The sequence below is a fragment of the Epinephelus moara genome, chromosome 6 (assembly GCF_006386435.1).
Source record: "Epinephelus moara isolate mb chromosome 6, YSFRI_EMoa_1.0, whole genome shotgun sequence".
In the NCBI taxonomy this organism is placed as follows: Eukaryota; Metazoa; Chordata; class Actinopteri; order Perciformes; family Serranidae; genus Epinephelus; species Epinephelus moara.
Window position 1 is genome coordinate 22,014,040 of NC_065511.1, and position 13,753 is coordinate 22,027,792.

Sequence of the window (13,753 nt, forward strand, 5' to 3'; positions counted from 1 at the left end):
CCTCTCAGTTGGGTAATGCTGTTGGGTCACAATCACACACAGCTATCCCTGCAGCCTTGAGGAAATAGTTGAAAACTGACAAAAACCCACACATTATGTAATGGAGTAGGTGTGTCTACAAAAGAGATATAGACTTTTTAACAAGATTTCAATATGTTAGGACATTTTGAAATACACTCAAGAAACAGAATTGCTTCTTCAAAAGCTTGTTGAAAAAGTAAAGTATATATTCAGAACATCGTCAATGTCTCTGAGTTAAAAGGAGGATATTTAACAAAACTCTTCACCGTGAAAAGGAAGCCATGATTAAAGATTCCACCAATATGTGCAGCATTTTTGACTTTATCATCAGTTTCTCATTACAGCAAGGTCATTCATTTCTTGTTTGGGAGACAGCAACATGGACGCAGATGACAGATGGACCCGTGGACAGAAAAGATTGTTTAAACACAGGAGAAAAAAGACAGTGAGCTAGACAGGATGACAGACAGGCAAACACACAGGTATAATAAAAGACAGTACACTGTAGGGAAATGAGAAATAAAGTAGACAAGCTGCAGCGCTGAGAGACGGCTGAACTGCAGACAGAGATCACAGTGGAGTGACTGAGAGTGAAAGACTGGAAGCCAAAGAACAAGAAGGAGGAGGCCATGTCATGAGAAAGAGTGGGTGAGCGAGAGAGACTGAAAGACTGAAGCAGAGTTCAGACAATTGGATGAGGAAGTAGTGATGGTTGAGTACATGGGTGTGGTTGGTTAGCAGTTAGCCCATCAGCCTTTCAGAAGTGGCACACAGAGGAAAGCACCGTGGATGATGAGGATGCGGATGAATCTCTGGACCGGGGCACCTCGCAGGATGGATACTAAGGTAAGCATAATAGCCTGGATGGATGACTAAATATCAGAGGGCTGAGGGGCGTTTTTGGCGAGGCGTACTGAAGGGAGATTGATGGAGGATGACAGACAAACGGATGAACAGACAGACGGAGAGTGAGTGAGAGTGCTAGATGTGACAAACAGGCAGGCAGGTCAGGCTAGGGGAAGGGAAAGACGCCTGTACAGCCCAGGGGAAACAGGCCTCATCTTGACATATGCTCTGGAGTGAAATGAAGATTGGCATGACCTGCTAATCTGAGCTGTCACAGCCCATGACGGCCACGGACGCTCACCTGTCACACTGTTCGAAGCCCGGAGGACGAGCTGCCACCAGGATAGGTCAAAGATCGAGATTCATTTTCTGCTAGGGGTGGATTCAAACCGAGCCACTGGCCTAGACCTCCATCTGTCACTCTACCTGCCGCTGCTGTTCTCTGCATTGCTATAAAATCATGCAATGTTGGACAGCTTTTTGCCTACTCCTGTTTCTCTATACTGTTTTTGTTTCAAGCTAGGGGCAATATGTTGTGAGGGGGAGGAGAGAGTATGTTTTTCCACTGATTCAGAGAATGCTGCTCACCAGTACAGGATTCCCATTATGTTAAAAGGAGTTGTTTTGACACATCCTCCAAAGTCATTTTTTTTAATTGGTGACAGCAGCGAACTTAAAAAATGCGATAAAGTTTGATCAATAGTGCCACAAAGTTCAGCACAGACACGTGTGGGAGGATCGCATACACAATGTGCAGCCTCGGTCACTCTTTTTTTGACAAATGAATAGAAAAATCGTGGTTATGATATGTGTTATCTTCTAAAGTTTGACATTCAAAGTACGAATCTGTTTTTTGTCATGCTTCGTGAGGAGTGTGGGAGATGTTGCCTGTGTGCTTTAGGAGGAAGGAGAAGAGGCCATGTGGTGCCAAACCTCAATGAGAACAACTTCCTGCCTGGTAGATCTGCACTGTACAAAATGTTCCAGAGTGAATGCGCTCTGTCTTTAATCCTTTGATTTAACATTCAGTGCATGTTCACCTTGTACTGGTGCCCTGGTGAAACAACATCATAGCCATGGCTAAAGAGACAATAGCTTAATTAACATTGTTTTTCTGTGAGCTAATGAGCAGACAATTTGTCTGGATGCTGTGTATCTGCTCCAATCCAATGCACCATATCCGGGGCCTGTGTTTATATGACCTGTCTTCATTTAACTATAATATCTGAGGGGCTCCAGGTTACTTTGCAGATGTTAGATAAAGTGGTTGAGTCATTTCAATCTTATATCCAGGTTGTGTTAAAACTACCAAAGTGGAAATATTGTTTGTTGAGATACTAGTTTAAGGTCCAGTGCAGGGCCGTCGCAACCGGACAGGCAAACTAGGCAATTGCCTAGGGCCCCGAGCTGGAAGGGGAGCCCCCAGAGACGGCTGACATTGGTCCATATCAATGACAATATGATGGAATCCCCTTAGACGCTGCAACGACGACACGTTGGGAGACCTCCCTAATGGGGCCCCCTACTAGCTGACTTGCTGCTAGGGTGACCAGACGTCCGCATTGTGCGGGACTGCACAGCATTTCTGTCTCTTTTCACGCGTCACGCAAATTGAGACCATGTCCCGCATGATTGGTTGCCACCCACGCTAACATTGTTGCAGTACCATAGTACTACGTTACCTCACGGTACCACTACTGTGAGATAAGTTCAAAGTCCAATCGCAAGAGGGTGAGTGTCCATGCACCGTCCAATAACGGTGCGCGCTGGCCACCTGGCACTCAATATCAATATAACAAATCATTCAGGAGCACGCTGTGCAAGTACAAGCGAATCCTGCCGGTTGTAGGTTGAACGGGGGTCACAGACGCCGTATTCTTGTCAAATACGGCGCAAGATAAGGGCTTGCCGGCGACAGAGAAGCCCGGGTCCAGGTCCAATAATTTCCTCTTTGTTGATTTCATGACTGCCCAGAAATATCTGGACAGCCGAGCCGTGGCGGCACACAGGTATGTGACGTGTCAGAGGAGAAACGAGCCGTTCACATTTCTCTCTTTGTGGCAGGTAACGGCCCACAAACCTCACCGCACTTTAGGGACTGTTCTTTACTTATGAAGGGACTGTTCTTTACTTGTCAGGGGAGGAGGGTAGCTGGTGCCTCTTACCTAGGGCCCCCAGAGTGTCTTGAAACAGCCCTGGTCCAGTGTGTACAATTTAGGGGGATATATTGGCACTAATGAAATCTAATATAACAACTATGTTTTCTTTAGTGTATAATCACCTGAAAATAAGAATTGTTGTGTTTTCGCTACCTTAGAATGAGTTGTTTATATCTACAAGGAGCGGGTCCTTGTCAATGGTGTCCGCCATTTTGCACCGCCATGTTTCTACAGTAGCCCAGAACGGACAAAACAAACACTGGCTCTAGATAGGGCCATTCAAATTTTCACGTCAGCGACCGTAGTTAGCAGTTGCGTCGTGACGAGAAACTGCTTTATTTAGTATTTTTACTGGTTTAAATCACTGAGTCCATTTGTTTTGGAGAAGAGACCTCTGCGGATAATTGGGCTTCCGGTAAAAACCTCCTGAATGTCTGAGTCAGAAAAATGGTGGGCACACATTAGCCGGTGCTGGGCTAGCCTGTCTGCGATGTGCCTAACAGCGTAGGAGAAACACTGAGTTTTTAACTGGTTTTAATGACCTGGTCGTTTGTTTTGGAGAGGAGGAGACCCCTGCGGATAATTTAGCCCCCGGTAAAAACCTCCTAAACAATGAACACTTGAAGAAATCTACATGATGCCACTAAATCCCTCTAAATGTTACACACTGGACCTTTAAGGTGCATCTTGTTTTCACATCCTCTCCCCATAATATGTTTTTCCTTTTCTTTCAGATTTATTTAACTTCCTTGATCTTTCTCCTGTTTGTCATGTTAAAAGGTGAGTGCAAAAAATCCTGCCTGCACTTAATCAGCTCACTGAAACACACGTGTGACTTCAGTTTAAAGCAGGGGTGTTAAACATACAGGCTGCAGACCAAAAGGTCCGATCTGGCTCGGTAGATGACCAGGCTAAGAGGTAACAGGTTTCAGGAGCAAGCTAAGCAGTGAGTAGTGTACTTCATTAAAAATGCTCCGTCTGAGGCTTTCCCACCCTAACCAGAATACAGTTTTCTGAAAAACAGTGAATACTTATTGTGGTCATAGTTAAACGTATTGAAAATTGTGCATAATATTGTCAATCAGCAGCTTCAGTACAGAAGACCCTGCGTTGGAGTTCAGTCTCAGAACAATATTGCGGAATCTCGATTGCTAAAAAATGGAAAATGCAGTGACTAATAGACTGACCAAATGTGGAAAATCTGATGTTGAAATTGCACCTATTTTTCCTCAAATTTCTCAGATTGTTCATTGTCTGTGTTGTAAATGGATGAACTTTTTCAGAATGTACTTGTACTTCTTTGCACTAAAAGAAAGGGGAAAGTTCAAGGTGTTTTTATTCATGGGTTATTATGCAATAGTTTTTGGCCCACTTGAAATTGAACAGTGTATGTGGCCCATGAACTAAAATGAGGTTGACAGCCTTGGTTTAAAGTGACAGCAGCCACTTTGGATACAGATCACAACAACAACAGGATAATGCAACGCTAAAATGTAAATGGTTAAATGTGGCTTTACAGCAGTACAGGTAGTAATGTGTCATAAATTCACAAACTGACAGATTAATGGCACTGACACAGTAATATCTGTAAAAAGTTTGCTAACAGTAGTAAAAACAAGCTACTGGTCCAATCAGAGGAAGTAAGACAACAGCAGCAAAGCCTCTGAGTGTATTAAATTGGGCAAGGGTTTGTTTTAGTGCTCATGAGTTCAACATATTGTTTGTAAGAGGAAGAGTGTGTTATTTCTTCATTCAGTATTGTGTTGCTTTAAGCTGCAGCTTGCTAATCTGTCATTTAAAGGGGTACACCAGTGATTTAGTATGTCCACTACATAAAATTGGGGGTTTTATAAGAGACAGATTTTTTTTTTAAAATGACAAAAGTGATGCAGATATGACGATGGTGATGAAGATATTTGATTATGTCAACCCTCAGTAAGCCCTGTAGACTGTACTATAGTGGCTTGTTTTAAAATATCCAAGTTTTTGGACCTATTAGCCTGCAAGGTGTCTCAGTTTTGACTCACGTTACAGTTCTTTTGTGAAGATCTAGAGTAGTCACATGAAGCAGGGAAAAACTTGAACAAGGTTTATTTGAGAGTACAAATAAGAGAACAAAAAAAGAACTTCCAAAATTACACATCGTCTGGTCCACTACCAACGTGATGTCCTATTCTTGTGTGTTTTCACAGTATTAGACATTGCTGCGTTCTTCAACGCTGCATAACATGGTCAAAAATGTATTACAATCCAAACTTACACAGACTTTACCTCATCTTCAATTCAATTCAACATTTATCCCCGAGGAAATTCTTGTGCCAGAGAATATTTCAAATAACAGTAACATTAAGTACAACAACCACAATTTTAACGATTCACAACCAGTAACAACCAGTGGGATCCATGGGTCAGGGTCACCCACTGGACCCAGTTTTATAACAGCTGAGTGTTAAATATCTGGCTAAATATACAGATATACAGATAGAAGTGTTATTTAGGAGCAGAAGCAAAAAACAGTGCCCAATAGAGTAACAATAGGAGTATGATAAATACATGAGTTACTAAATTGAAATAAAATTGTGGAAAAATATACTGCTCCTGCTAATCAATGTTATATTGACTCTCATATAACAATGAGCAGTGGTATTGCATATGGCTGAGAAAATGATATTGCACTATGTTGTCAAGTGATCATGAATCATGATATTGAAGAATAATATTGCACATGATGTTGTAAAAAATATTGCACAAGATATAAGCAGTAATATGCATCATCTGAAGTAATAGTGCACCTAATGTAGGTGCGACACCTAATGTGCTGTCAGTGTCCTCGTGTTAGCTCCCCTCCCTACAGAAGGGGGAGTTATACAGTTTGATGGCCACATGTAGAAATGATCTCCTGTGGTGTTTCAAGCATGACGTTCTAACAGTGGCTTTTTGTCATGTGCACTAAAGTTAAGTTATGCCTGTATTCTAACACAGAAATAATAGTAAATATAAACATAACCTTAGCATGGTCCACTACTACACACTGTGCAAAATACACAGAAAGTGTGTGTAAACTTCAGTAATATCAGAAACTATATAAAATGTTATCTCAACACAGACATTTTTACCAAATATATATTTGTGCATAAGCGGATCTTACACCTACCTGCCGGGAAAATGTCCATATGAATGACATCATCAAGATTACTGTCTCAGAGTAGCACTCCTCGTTATGAGTAAGCTGATGCCTACATGTAAAACAAGGGAAGTTCCCCTTTAAATGTTTAATAATTTACATAGAGTCTTGTCACGAATATTCAAGAGTAAGATAATGTAATAACTTATTAGAGTATTGAATATACATTATGATCCTAATTTGGGCTTGGAAGACTGAAGGTCCAATGTCATCTTAGTCCAGATTGGGTATAAGCTCACACTAAACATGTCCGAACAGATGACTGTAATATAAAAGGTTCTCTATAAGGCATAGATAAAGATATATTTCCCAGCCCTAGTTTACTATTCAAAATTAAAGTTTCCATCCACACACAATGTATCCGACACATCATAAATTAGAGCCAGCTGTAAATCATTGCACCCCATGTCAAGTCTGGGTTCATTAAAGTATCTGGAATCACAGCATTAGCCAAAGAAAGTGAAGGTTTTGTAGAGCTTCAGCACTAATTGGAAGGTGCTGAGTGAGTAAACAGACAACGGCTTCACTGTCCCGTGCTCTCACACAACAATCCAGCTCTGTTGTGGCCAGAGGTTTTGTGAGAGCCACTTCTTTGTAACTGTGCCGCACTGCCCCACTCACAGGACTATTACTGTGACACACTCTCAGTGTATCTGCAGGCCTCGCTCTCCCCTGCATGGCCAGACACATTCTGAAGTCTGGCCACTGCCAGGAATACATCACAGCATTGTCTGAGAGAAAGTCGCTGGGGTAAACAACACTGCGCTTTGTTCCTCCTGTAAAGTTTACTGTATCAAGGCCTTGCTGTGAGGCTTCATCTGACTTGTGTTTTTGGCGATTAAAATGTGTCCTTTGGTTTCCCCCTGCAGTGTCGAGGGCTCAGACTTCCACACCCGCAGATCAAATGGAGTCTGTGAGCAGCAATACAGCAGCGACAACAATGCCCACTGCTCCGACTCCCACTGGTACGGTACTTGTGGCTATCGTGAGAAATGCTACTTTGCTGTGTCTGCAGTCTCCAGGCTATTTCAGACATTATCTATCTATCTATCTATCTATCTATCTGAAGACAAAAAACAGGTGTTTCTCAGTTTAATTTACTTCAGTTGCTTTCTTGATGCAGCAGGAAAGACAGTGGTAAAAAGAGTCACCAGAAAGGTTGACTCCTCCCCGGAAACCCTCGCTACTGAACCAACCACAAGGCAGCAGCACATTAACACCAGCAACCCAGTCAATGTCAGCAGCACCACATCAGAAACTAAGGCTCCAGCAGGTAGTCTGGCGTGCTGTTAGTGCTGCATATATGACACCCATAATTTCAATTCAACCCGATGTGACTTGTTTGTTTCTGTCCCTTTAGCTGCCACAGAGGGGACAACAAAACCCCAAACAAAGACCACCCTCACTCCAGGTAACAATCTGCTCCCTCTCCATCACATGTTCGAACACCCAGTCGGTGGAGCCTTTGACTTCGGCTGGTAGATAAACCACGAGCACTCCAGTAGGCTATAACATCCCCTCACATCAATAGCAAAGGCTTACAGTAAAGCTTCCTCCCTTTAAAACTAATTATGAGGTAATTAGAAAATGTTAAACTCCCTGTCCTTGTTGAGATATACAGAGGGGTATTTCTGCTGCGTTTTTACAGCACTGGGGAAAGGCAGGGAACTAGAGTGAGAGCGACAGAGAGAGCGCTGATATGCTTTAAAAAGTGTCAGCCTAAATTTCCTAAGAGAGTCATTCCACTGAAATATTCAGAAATTCAATTAAAAATGGAGTTAAACATTGGAGTGCACCTGGAATTTAATGAGAAGTAATTAAGTGTGGACTCGTATGGCAAAGATAAGGAGTCAGTATGTCCCGGAAAAAATATTTTCCAAAATATGAAATTATGCTTTTGCCTTATAAACCTGTGCATTATACATATTAGACTTTATAGATATTAAATACAAAAAAAGTCAAGGAAACTAATGTTTTTTTTGTCTGTTTTTTCAGCATCCACAGTGACATCCTCCCCATCCATAACTACGAGCGCCATCAAAGACAAATTTGCCTCGGGTGACTAAAATTTTTACTACTCCATAGTTACCTTAAATGCCACAGGCGTTGCAGTTTTATTGTTACCTCATGGCAGACTGACAGTATCACAATTCCCTGTCTTCCAAACAAAACCCATGGTGGAGTGGTAGAATAGAGCACCTCACTTCCTCTCTTGCCAACAGATTAATGCTTGATTGTACCTTATGCAAGAAGAGATAAGATATTTGTGTCCTCATGCTGTGCTGGCTTTCCATAGATAGGGGTTTGATACACCATCAACAGCATGTCAGCGGGGCCAGTGGATCTGTCATGCTATCTCTGACTGTTGTTCCCCGGTGATCCTCTCTCGTTTTTTATTTCCTGCAGAAGCTTCCTGTGTTCAGCAGTCAAACTTAATTCAATACTTTTCTGTCTTCTCTTATATCTTATAGATACGGAGGGTGACAAAGCTTTCACCTATGGTAAGAAGCTACACTTGACTGTGTTAGTTTTGTGTTATTGCCAGTGTTGGGGAAGCTGCTTTGAAAGCATAACTTTAGCTCACATCGGCAGAAGTTGAACTACAGCAAAGCTAACCGAGGGAGAAACTGTCTGGTTGACTAAAGCTACTCAGAAAACGTGGTTCGAACTACTTTATAAAAAAAAAAAAAAGATTAAACTGAGAATATAGAGTGATAGGAAATTAGAACAAAATTAAAATGCAAAAAGTGCACAGGTCATAAACAATACATAACAAGACACGAATGGGAAAGTGAAAGAGATGTCAGTTTTGATTTTGTATACAATGTCTAACACTCAGACAGCTGCCTTCAGAAGCTACTGTAGAGTCCAGGTGGGGATATTGCACCAAGCAAGATGACTCAGTTAGTCAGGTAACCTCTAAAACAGCATGCAACAATTTCTCTGAATATTGACAACAAACAGAACACAGGCACTCACAGATAAACTTACTTACCATAAAAATTCTATTAGTAGCCCGGGCTATTATTTGCGTAAATCAATGAAATGAACAGGCCTATATTTTGGACAGGCGTCTATATGAGACAGGCCTTTAATTCCTTTAACACAAAACTGTTGCTCAGCAAAGATCAGGAAATACGATCAAATTGTTTATTCAAACCAGTCTGAATATTACTTGTTTAAAAATTAGGTTTCAGATAATATATAAATCATGAGTCATGTAGTTCCAACAGACATCAGAGAGAGATATGGCACTCGAGGATTACGGCACCCGGCATACCGACACAGCACCACTTTATCCTGTTTAAACAATACTCACAACTTGGATTAATTTTTATGAAAATCCCTTTTGATTCTTTTGATCTGAGGACTCTTACGCACTAAAGGAATATAAATAACTTACAGGGTAATTAAGACATAATTTGAGGTAGCCAATAACCGTGTTTATACATCCAAAGAACTTCTATAAAAAGATTAACTGCTTAGCAACCAGACCAGGCGTCTAACTGAGACTAACTGAGACAGGCGTTTATTTGTCAAAATGTGTAGCCACACCAGGCTAGTAAAAGGGACCAGGTGTTTAATTTGGACTATGCTTTTAATTGAAGTTTTACAGTATTTAATGTAGGCAAAACAAACAGAAACAGATGCGGAGCGGTAAAACAAGCAGGAAAGGCAGTTCATATAAAAAGGTGAGGCTCAAACAACAATCAGGACATCAATACATAATGGCATCATCGGGTCCCTCTGTGAATGTATGAACTGTCCACCAACAGCCTCTCCCAAGTATGAGGAGTGTCCCCAGTAATCAGAGAGAACAATGACAGCCAGTGTAACAAGGTGAAAGGTAAAAAAGCAGATGCCCAGGTCCAGAAACATACAGCAAGAGACTATAAATATGAAGTGGTAGAAACCAGATTATTAAATAAATGAAGATGCACATAAACAACAGTTACTGCATAACCCAGTGCAAATAGTATATATAATTACACATTCTTTATGACTCCTATAGGGGAAAAATAGCAAGAGTTAATGCTTAATAATACCCAAAATGCACCAGTAAAGTGCTCTAAAATATAGAGCTCAGGCTCATCATAGAGAAATCTCTGACACAATGTAATGGAGACACTTAGCATCAGTTGCGTAAGGAAGTTACGATGGGCCCTAGTGCATGCTGTCATGCATGCATTGTCTTGACACAACAGAGACTTGACACTGGACAACATCAACATACCCAGCAATCATGACTGCATGTCTGAAAAAAATATCAAAGACAGTAAGAAATGAATAATTTGATTGAAGAGATTTATAGTATATTTATAGATTTTATACTTATATAAAAAAGGATATAATTTTGTTTTGAATAGCTGCTAAATACTTAAAGAATAGCTAAATAAATAAAGAAAGAAAGAAAACCATGACGCAGATGGGTTTTCCTTTTTGAGGACATGTATAGCAAATGGCACTGTTTTTAAATTAGTAATATTCTCTTTTTTATCATTCATCTTTGAACACGGGTATATTTTTGAAATGGCAATCTGAATCACTTTCAATCACCCCTCAACCTCAGGGGCCTCAGTGCAAACCCACTGCCTGCACTGTCTGTATTTACACCCCTGCATAGCATATATACGGAAATAATTTAAGAGCTGTATGACTCCCATTAACCCAAATAAAAAATGTCAGAGAAAATGTCAGAATAAATACATCCATAAAATATATATATATAAAGAATCCAAATATAACAAAGATACATAGTATGAAGAATGTAGGGGGAAATACCAGTCAGTTTAATTTATTGCAAAAAGTACACTTCTTGACAGTCATAAAAAAACCACTATTCACAGGAAAGTGCAGGAATGTCAGCTTTGGTTTGTATACAGTGTCCATCAGTCAGACACCTGATGTACAGAAACTGAAGTCCAGGTGGGGGTGTTGCATCACGCAGGATGACTCAGTTAGTCAGCTAACTTCTAAAACAGCATGTAACAACTTCTCTGAACATTTGTTAGTGAACAGCAATCATCAGTACCTCTGGATAAATAACACCTAATATATTCAAGTTTATTTTTGCAAACATTGCTGTGGTCAGGATGAAAGAAAAGAGGGCAGAGCTGGTAAAAAAGGTAGATAAGGTAAATAGAAAAATAATTCCTTTTCTTTTGTGACCCACCCAAGTGGGGGATAAGGGTACTGTTTAAACCCACCTTTAACCCGGGTTCCCTAAGACTGATTATAATCTTTAGGTCAACACACATATAAGTGTAAAAAAAATGTTAGTAATTGACGTGGCTTCAAGTGCAACTGTACAAGATTTATTTTTGAAAGATGCTGAAAAAATACTATGAAATAGCAGCTCTATTTTTAGAAAATGTAATAAAATGCAAACCCTGATACTCAGATTTAAAACAGCAGTATTATATTTCAAAGATGTAATGCTGGTTCTGAGCAACTTAAATGACAAAAACAGAAATTGCTAATCTATAAAAAAAAAAAGGTGCAATTTTTTAAACAGGTTGTCTGTATGTGAACTAGTCCTGATCCAATTCTGCTCTACCACGTGCTCCCCTCAAATCATGCACATACAAAACTGGAAAATTTACCTGCATGGAGGTGCATAGCAAACCGAGTGACCACCCACACAGACAATATAGCCTGGATAAAAACCACAAAATAATTACATCATAGAAACAGCATTACAACATCTTGGATTATAATATGGCTCTTTTAAGTCTGAGTATCTGGGTTCGCATTTTATTAAATTTTATAATAATAGAGCTGCTGTTTTATTGCTATTTTTAGCAGCTTTCAAAATTAAATCTTGTACAACTGCACGTGAAGCCATGACCTAAAGATTACTATCAGTCTTAGGGAACCTGGGTTAAAGGTGGGTTTAAACAGTACCCTTATCCCCCACATGAGTGGGTCACATTTGGCGCTGTGAACAAGGACTATGCAGGTGTAAATGGGAGAAATGTAGGAAGAGCCTGCTACAATCTGATGGCCCAATATTGCTCATAATTACAGTAGATAAGTCCACAAAACATGGCAAAAAAGTAATTTAACTACTTGATTCACTGTGCAATTATGAGTGTAGCTGAACTACCAGCAAGTTACAGCAAAATGTAGTTAATCTACCATGTAGATCACTGCTCCCCAACACTGGTTATCACCTGCTGTGTCTGATTCCTGTTTTGTGTGTCTAGATTATGAGTCCCTGCGCAAAGTTGGACTGTCAATCGCAGCAGTACTTTTCATCGTGGGCATCATGGTCATTGGCTGTAAGTTTGACTCTGAGCGCCACTTCTGTCTTTTGTAAACCACTGTAATTATATTCAGCTGCCCATTCTCACTCTTCTGCGTGTGTCTAACTGTAGGTGGCAGGGTCTGCCGCCTGCCCAGCTGTCACAAGAGGTCATCTAAGTAAGTACTCGCAGCTTTCATTTTCATTTATTCTAGTGAATGTTCTGAATGTTCAAGAGTAGTATTTTTGCAGTGTTTGAGAGGTGCATGATTAGAACAAGTGCTGAATAATTTAAGACAATGAAAGCTGACAGACAAAAGTGATGTTTGACTAAATTACAGTCCATGTGCATGAAGGGTAGCCGTGCTTATATCAAGCTGTTGGGAAACTGCAGCTGAATGAGTTAAGTAATTTATATCACAGGCTCGTGGGTGATATATGGCAAACAATCAGTCACTTCAGACATATATCTCAAAAGAACGCTGACTAAAATCTCGGTGATGATTAATAGATCAAAAAGATTATGATTAAGCTATTTGTTGGGCGAAACGGTAACAGACCAACCGCAACAACTGCAAATCACGTTGTTTGTTTTCCTTACTGTGGAATATTTGATAAATATAATTGATTGCTTAAATAGTGCTTCTTTAAATGTTCCGTGTGTTGATTTTTCAGATCATATAGAGTTGTCCAAGGATAAGGAGGAAGAGCGTGTGTATGTTTATAAAAATGCAAAGCTGCAAGACACCAACCACGAGTCCATGAAGAGAAGAAAACTCAACCTAAATGTGGGAGCATGTGTGTGAATGTAGATTTACTGACACTATGTTGCTTAGAAAATACTGAATAAACATAGTGCATATGAATCATGTTGACACGTGAAACGATCTTTGTCAAATGTCATTTCTATACTTAGCAAAACTGCACTAAAAAAAGTAAAGCGGTCATTTATCTCGATGATTCATATTTTAATCAAACCTCCAGCCCTGAAGCGGGCTTGTTTCTAATGACCTTTGTATCTTTTAAATGATAACACAGCCATTGGCAGTGTCTCACAGCCAGGCTTATTATTAAAGGTTATGAAGAATAACCCATGTCATCCCATACTTGACAATCTCGCACAACACTTGTGTTCCGTCAGGATCTAAAACTGAAGCCGGGGTCACCTCTTCCTGATAGATACTGCACGCTCTTTACACTTTCAATCTCAACAAAAACGTGATGTTTAGTAAGGGGTGTCTAAGCCTCTTAGTGACTCTGTGCTTGTAAGTGAGTAAAGCCCTAGATTAAACAAGAATC

The 13,753-nt window shown here is 40.3% G+C and overlaps 2 protein-coding genes across 3 annotated transcripts in view; both read left to right on the forward strand.

The window, feature by feature from the left end:
- nphs1 (NPHS1 adhesion molecule, nephrin) overlaps positions 1–867 on the forward strand; it is a 57,587-nt gene extending 56,720 nt beyond the window's left edge. Inside the window, exon 31 of the mRNA XM_050045707.1 lies at positions 366–867. The gene's annotated coding sequence lies outside the window, so the exon portion shown is untranslated. The remainder of the gene's footprint in view (positions 1–365) is intronic.
- fxyd5 (FXYD domain containing ion transport regulator 5) lies at positions 716–13,338 on the forward strand. 2 transcript variants are annotated; one of them, XM_050045709.1, is made up of 10 exons: positions 716–867; positions 3,761–3,806; positions 7,080–7,175; positions 7,337–7,483; positions 7,571–7,621; positions 8,206–8,268; positions 8,682–8,711; positions 12,417–12,491; positions 12,588–12,633; positions 13,130–13,338. In XM_050045709.1, the coding sequence occupies exons 1-10, from the start codon at positions 811–813 to the stop codon at positions 13,152–13,154; spliced, it is 636 nt and encodes a 211-aa protein (XP_049901666.1). In that variant the 5' UTR covers positions 716–810; the 3' UTR covers positions 13,155–13,338. The 2 variants fall into 2 exon arrangements, with proteins under 2 accessions (XP_049901666.1, XP_049901665.1); XM_050045708.1 differs by having other exon boundaries at positions 718–867; positions 7,334–7,483.
- Positions 13,339–13,753: the final 415 nt, after the last annotated feature.